We start from the raw sequence: 7,421 nt of genomic DNA on the forward strand, positions 1-7,421 counted from the left end.
CTTTTCTTCTTCTCACTCTCCTTTTTTTTCTCCTTCAGCTGAACGTAAATTCATGACCAATACAAAGAAGAGAGGAACACAGAAGGTAGAAAATAGAAGTCAAGCTGAAAACTGCTCTGCTGCCTCTGCCACCCACAGTGACAATGACTTTAAGGAGCAGGCTGCTACAGAAGTCTGTCCTCAAGCTAAGGTAGGCTAGTGACACTCTTATCACTATCCCTGTCCTCCAGCACGCGAAGCCTTCTGTTCTTTATCTCTGAGCATACAAATCAGGAAAACAGGGCTACGATAGGAGAGCTATGTCTGCATTACAAAAAGAAAAATCACTTCTATTCATCAGTGTCCATGCCCAGGAAGCTTCTAATTTCTGCCATGCTCTGGACATGATAACCTGTCGCTATGTTAACCTCTCTTTGACGAAAACTCTGAGAGGGACCTTTTTCAGTGAGTCTGTTTCAGGTTGCTCTCAGCATCAGTTCTTGTGAGGAGGTTTAGGATGAGAGGGGTTGGGGAAAGTTTCTAGTTCAATGGAACTGCAGCAAAAAATTCGACCTGTTCCACAGGAGACTTAGGGTCTAAGGATGCCCTTCAGGATTGTCGCAACGTAGTTGGAAAACACAGTCCCTTTAGTCACTATGTGCCTGCTCTTATTGTCATGAAATGACTCTTTGGAGCAGAGGGGATAAAACTGGAAGAGAGTCCTTGTCCCTTAGTCCTGACAGAGCAGCATATAGGGATCCATTACAAAATCCACCAAGCATCTGCAATTTCATTTTCTGTAAAGAAAGTGTCATGAAACTTCATAGAGAAGCTTAGGCTGTGTACACCATTCTATCTAGAGCACCCACTCATTTCTTCTGTGTTTGGCTCAGAAATGTCCAGAATTGTGAAGAAAACAATACCCAAGTTTAAATGTTACATTTTGGTAAGCAGCCATAAAAATGCATATTGTATAGTCTGAAAAATCTAATAAAATGCCTAGGACTGAAGACAAATTCTAAATAGTTCTCAGTGAACTTGACATTTTCCTGCTTTGGGTCAAATTGAGAGTGGGATGCTGTTCATCAGATAGGCTCATGGGCTCACATCCCAAGGTTTTGCAGAGATCCAGTTCAAAGCATGTGCTTCTTTGCCTCTTTCTCTCAGGGTCTCCTTTAGTTATGGATTGTTAATTGCTTTTAAAATAGTATTGTTTCTGATACATACACATGCATGAACAAACACAGTCACATACAGGCATGCGCACATGAGCAGTCTCTTATTATTCTTAATTTCTTAATTTGGAAGAACAAAATAAACAAAACAAAACAAAACAAAAAAATTAACCCAGGTTATGTGGGTTATTTGTGCATTTATCCAATAAGGAATGCATTATACTTTATCCTTCGTTAAATCAATTAAAATCGTTTGCTATATTATTCCTATAAAACATTTAATTTTTATATGTTGTATTATAAGACTTTATTTGACAAAATCCATTTTTTTGGTATTTAAAAGGTTTTGATGATTTATAACTATAAATAAGATGTAATTTTATGTAAGCCTTAATATATATGCTTCTAAAACATACTCATGCGTGGGCAAACACACATACATTCACATTCCTGTGCACATACACACTGTCTCCTATTGCTCTTAATTGCTTAATCTGGAAGAACAAAATGACAAGATGAGAATTTATTCATTCTTCTAAGAGTAATCTTACGAAGATAGAGTTGATTCTAATTTTTAATCTCCTTTTAATTCATCTGTAGGATCTCATCCCAAGATCTCTTCCTTTCCTCATGTTGAATGATCTGTATTTCTATTATGCACAGGAATATTTCTGGGAATGTACAGGAGCTCTGTGCACATCACTGAGCTTCCTCACTCTGATGCAAGAGTCAATTAAATGCTCAGAGTTGGAGGGGAGAATATGCTATAGGAAAATCACAAGAAGACAGAGTCAGATTCAGCCCCTTGCAATGTTTCAGGATTCTGACACACACTTTTCATAGCAAAGAAGGATTCTGATTCAGGAATTTTGTCTCCAGAGTCAGTAAAACTGCCCCATCTGAACATAGAACACAAAATATTCCTTTGATGTTCTTCCAATCTAAATAATTTTAAGTCTCCAATCTCTTCCTAAGGTTATCTCCATTTTCCCTTCAATTCAGCTTCTTTCTTCCTGGGGTTTTACTGTGAATGAAGGTTGCTTGGGTAAGTGTGGACCCTAGCTAACATCTTTTCTCTATTGTCACAGCCTCAGAAGAAACAGATGGTGGCAGAACAGGAAGCCATCAGAGAAGATTTACAGAAAGATCCACTTGTAGTCACAGTGCTGAAAGCTATAAATCCCTTTGAGTGTGAGACTCAGGAAGGAAGACAAGAGATATTTCATGCAACAGTGGCCACGGAGACAGATTTTTTCTTTGTAAAAGTTTTAAATGCACAGTTTAAAGATAAATTTATCCCAAAGAGAACAATTAAAATATCAAACTACCTTTGGCACAATAACTTCATGGAGGTCACCAGTTCCTCAGTTGTGGTTGATGTTGAATCTAACCATGTAGTCCCAAATAACGTTGTTAAGAGAGCCAAGGAAACTCCCAGGATTAGTAAACTGAAGATTCAGCCGTGTGGAACAATTGTGAATGGGCTGTTTAAAGTCCAGAAGGTAAGTTCCTATATGCAATTTTATATTGATCAGTAAGAATAATATAAAATATAACACCTATTCTAAGCCTTAATGGAACTTTAGAAAATACATTTCAATGTTTTTTACTCTATAAAATCTTAAACAATTAAAATAGATTTAAAAATTGATTTTAAATAATTTTAACAATTAAAAAAGAATTTTACAGAGTTAAGGATTTGTAGGATGATAATTTACCAAGACAAAGCTCACCAAGTTTTATTTTGTATTTTTGATTGTTTTGCTGTTTGAGACAGGGTCTTTCTGTGTGGCTTTGTCTTATGTGGCATGCACTGAGATTCGGCTGCCCCTACCTCTTGAGTGCTGGGATCCAAGTGCATGTCACCACACACAGTGAAGGAAGGTTTGATTTTGAAATTACTTTTATTTTTTTTTCTGCCTTGTAGCTTCTGAAACATAGACACAGGCATCTTCCCCTCTGTGTTGCTTTTATGCACTTAGATACTAGCCATATTCAAAGTCACTGTTGTGTTGAGCACTCTGCAGAGGACTTATGTGCAGGCATGGTTTGAAGACACACACACACACACACATACACACGCAGAGAGAGAGAGAGAGAGAGAGAGAGAGCCTGAGTTGAGCTTCTAAAACATCAAGGCCCACCCCCAATGACATTTCCTCCAACAAAGCCACTCCTACTCCAACAAGAGGCCACATATCTTAATCCTTTCACATACTGCCACTCCCTGTGATCCTGTGGGGACCATTTTCATTCAAACCAGAAATCAGGTTAAAAAATATATATATTAGTCTTATACGAACAGTTTTCTGGCATAAGAGCAACCCTGAAGAACCACAGGAAACGTGTTGATTTCTGCACTTGTAGCCAGGATGGCCTCTCTCGTCTTTTCAGAAAAGGAAGCAGGAGGGAAATGCCCTCCTTGGAAAATTAAAGCATAAAAACACTCATGCCCTCTCAGTTCTGAGCCTTCTGTTTGATCAATTACCCACTAATGTTTTCTCATTTAGTGAATAAAACTAACATTGAAATATTGATATTTTGCATCCCTGACTAGCATCTGGTCTCCTTCTAATCTGGACTTGACTGTGAATGATATTTCATTCATGGTTGACTTTTTACTTTTAAATTTCTTCACTAGGTCTTTTATTTTTGGTTCATGGGTTTCTGTTACTTGTTTCCTTAAGTGACTCTCCTCCTAACCAGGAGGTGCTCCTTTCCCATGACTGCCCCCTGCATGCTGGCCCTGGAGAAGCCCCACCTTCCCTGTCTACCAGTTGTTTCTGTGAGTTATTCTGGCCTCCCAAAAGAAAAAAAACCTTGAGACTAGGAAGATGGACACAAGAGGCAACATGCTTTTAATATAATCCTCCTACCCCCTCCACTGAGATTTGCTAGAATCTGTGGGTAGAAGCCTTTTAGTTTGGAATTATTTCTTATATTATTTTGGAAAGCTGCTCCTAGCTTGTCTGATAACGGATTGATATGCTGCTCTTCCTTAGTCATCTAGCAGGACTTGACTCGTATTTTCCTTTCACAGATAACAGAGGAAAAAGATAGAGTACTATATGTTATACATGATAAAACAGGGACAATGGAGGTGTTGGTGCTGGAAAACCCAAGCAAAACAAAGTGCGAGGAAGGAGACAAGATTAGACTCACATTCTTTGAGGTGTCAAAAAATGGAGTGAAAATTCAGTTGAAATCTGGACCTTGTAGCTTTTTTAAGGTATGGAAATTCTCAAAAGAGGATGTTGTTTTGTGTTTTCTATTGGAAAGCCAATGAATAGGATGGCAGAGAAGAGCTTGATATGTATGCCTTTGCATCTCACAGACCTGAGAAGCCTGCCATTCGAAAATACATATCCCAGATACACAATTACAAAGCTGTGGATTTCCCAAGGAAAACACACATATGCGTGTGCATGTACACACACATACACACACACACACACACACATACACAAACACATACACACATGCACACACAAAATCTCTCTCACTCTCCTTCTTTTCTTCTTCCTCTTCTTCTTCTTCTCCTTCTCCTCCTCCTCCTTCTCCTCCTTCTCTCAAAAAATTTCCACAATTAATGTATTGAATACAGTCTAAATCTAATGAAGGCAGCTTTCTCAAAGTTGCACACATCATTCTGGCAAATGCAGTTAAAAGTCAAGTCAGACTCTAATACCCTGAGAACAAACATCTGAGCCAGGGCAATCATCTTCACATCTGTCATAGTCCAAAGCTGTTAAGTCAGCTATCACATCCCTGTGCTTATGTACCCATTGATTCTGCTTTCCTCTCTTCCTCACCACTTAACTGTTTATAGAGTGTCATTAGATGGGGACCTGAGAAGTCTTCATATTTGACCTTCTTGTGTAGAATTGTGTGTGAGTGTTCAGGGCAGATATAGTTCAGAAGAGTCCTCCAAGAGTGAAAGAATTAAGGGGGAATATGGGATAGAGGGAGGAGATTTGATGAGAAGAAAGGAATTTTCAGGAAAACACAGTAAGTGAAAGTAGAGGAGAGTTAATTAATCAACAATATTTCAGTCTTCATCTTCCTTTCTTACCCAGGTTATTAAGGCTGCAAAGCCAAAAACTGACATGAAAAGTGTGGAGTGAAGTCAACTCATTTGAAAAACCTTTTCCTGAAGAATCCTGATGCTGCTCCTTGAACCAGACTGAGCTACCTGAGGATAGCATTTTACAACCTCATCATCCTATTGTATTACTTAGAAAAGGACAAACACTCAAAAAACATCTGAAAAAATATATAAGCTTATTATTAATTAAGTTATTAAGACTGCCCAACCTGGGGATCCATCCTATATACAACCACCAAACCCAGACACTATTGCATATGCCAGCAAGATTTTGCTGACAGGACTCTGAAATAGCTCTCTCTTGTGAGGCTCTGCCAGTGACTGACAAATACAGAAGCAGATGCTTACAGTCATCTATTGGATAGAACACAGGGCCCCTAATAAAGGAGCTAGAGAAAGTGACTGACAAATACAGAAGCAGATGCTTACAGTCATCTATTGGATAGAACACAGGGCCCCTAATAAAGGAGCTAAAGAAAGTACCCAAGCAGCAAGTGGTCTGCAACCCTATAGGAAGATCAACAATATGAACTAACCAGTATTCCCCAGAACTGTGTCTCTAGTTGCATATGTAGCAGAAGATGGCCTGGCCGACCATCAATGGGAGGAGAGGCCCTTGGTCTTGTGAAGATCATATGCCCCAATACAGGGGAATGCCAGGGCCAGGAAGCAGGAGTGGGTGTGGGTGGGTTGGGGAGCGGGGGAGGGGGGGTGTTATAGGGGACTTTCGGGATAGCATTTGAAATGTAAATGAAGAAAATATCTAATAAAATTATTGCTTTGTCTATGTGTTGGGATATTATTCTTCTCTACATAGACACTGAGGGTATAAGTATGGCAGGATTGCAGATGTGACAGCAGGGGCTTGTTGGAGAGATGCCTGTGGTTGATAGAGAAGATTGGTGATATATAATTTTTTAATTTAAAATTTTTAAATTTCCTTTTGGGGAGGAGGTTACAGGGTGGAGGAGGGTGGATATGATAGTACTAAGAAATCAGTGATATTGGGGTATGTGATGTGAAATTCCCTAGCACTCAATAAAAGAATTATGTTTTTTAAAAGAAAATAATAATTGATAAATTATTAATTTGATAAATAAATAAATATGATTTTACTCATGATTCAGAAAGTTATAAAAAAGTTTGTGGCTGTTCTATTTTTATTACTTATTCCATTTTTGATATCATAATACAATGATACTATTTCCCTCTTTCCTTTCTTCCCTCTAAATCCTCCCATGTACCATTCCTTGCTTTCTTTCAAATACATGGCCTTCTTTTTCATGATTGTTGCTATAAGCATATATGCATATCTACATATATATATATATATATATATATATACAACCTGCTCAATCTGTACAATGTTGCTTGTATGTATATTTTCAGGGATGACCATTTGCTATTGAATAATTAATTGCTGTGCTTTTTCCCAGAATAGACTGTTCTTCCAATAAATAATGTTAGGTAATTGCAAAAATCACATTTTTTTTTTTTTTTTTTAGATTCCACCCAGAGAGCTGAGGTTGTAGTAAGTACAAGCACACGAGAAAAATCTAAGGAAAGACAAACATCTTCAGAGAGTGAGGAGAAGGAAATATTTCTACCTGGGGCAGGTAGTGCATACTAGACAACTCACAAATTATAATTAAGTTAAAATGTTAGCAAATTAACCAAGATTGAGTTTAGTGGCATGAGAATGGAGATCTTCTGAGAACCTCCACCATAAGGAGAGCTTATGCTCATTTTCAGGTACTTTCCTGGGTGGGCATGAGAAAGTCTGGGCACATGCCTGGGAAAGATGAGCCTCTGAGGGAAAGACATGAAGGTCTCCCTTGAGCTCCTCATATATGATGAAATTTCTCTAGTGTTTCAGGATATTTAATCACACAGTGAACCCCAGATTGTGTTGTTTACAAGAAAAAGCTAGGCACAATTGAAGACAGAATGAGCCAGAGGATGAGAAAGAGCCAGAAGGTTAGAACACATTGCCAAAGTAAGTTTGAAGCCATCAGAGAAATTAAGAAGCTAAGGGAAGCCATATTGAATCAGGGTGGAGAGGAATTTTGAGTATGGAAGCTAGAAGCTTCCAGGACTAGACCTAGGTTAGTAGACAGAGGCAGTAAGTCTCCAAGATGACTATTACCTCTTGTGAATAAAAG

The 7,421-nt window shown here is 38.4% G+C and overlaps 1 protein-coding gene across 7 annotated transcripts in view; it reads left to right on the forward strand.

Annotated features, from left to right (window-relative positions):
- Positions 1-5,467, forward strand: part of Aim2 (absent in melanoma 2) — a 50,798-nt gene extending 45,331 nt beyond the window's left edge. For all 7 annotated transcript variants that reach the window (XM_085843140.1, XM_085843133.1, XM_085843131.1 and 4 more), the window contains 4 exons: positions 39-190; positions 2,243-2,656; positions 4,195-4,383; positions 5,231-5,467. In XM_085843140.1, coding sequence (XP_085699266.1) covers positions 39-190; positions 2,243-2,656; positions 4,195-4,383; positions 5,231-5,278 — 803 coding nt within the window. In that variant the 3' untranslated portion in view covers positions 5,279-5,467. The remainder of the gene's footprint in view (positions 1-38; positions 191-2,242; positions 2,657-4,194; positions 4,384-5,230) is intronic.
- Positions 5,468-7,421: the final 1,954 nt, after the last annotated feature.

The sequence above is a fragment of the Mus caroli genome, unplaced genomic scaffold (genome assembly GCF_978045245.1).
Source record: "Mus caroli unplaced genomic scaffold, Mus_caroli_1 scaffold_1, whole genome shotgun sequence".
NCBI classification, from domain to species: domain Eukaryota; kingdom Metazoa; phylum Chordata; class Mammalia; order Rodentia; family Muridae; genus Mus; species Mus caroli.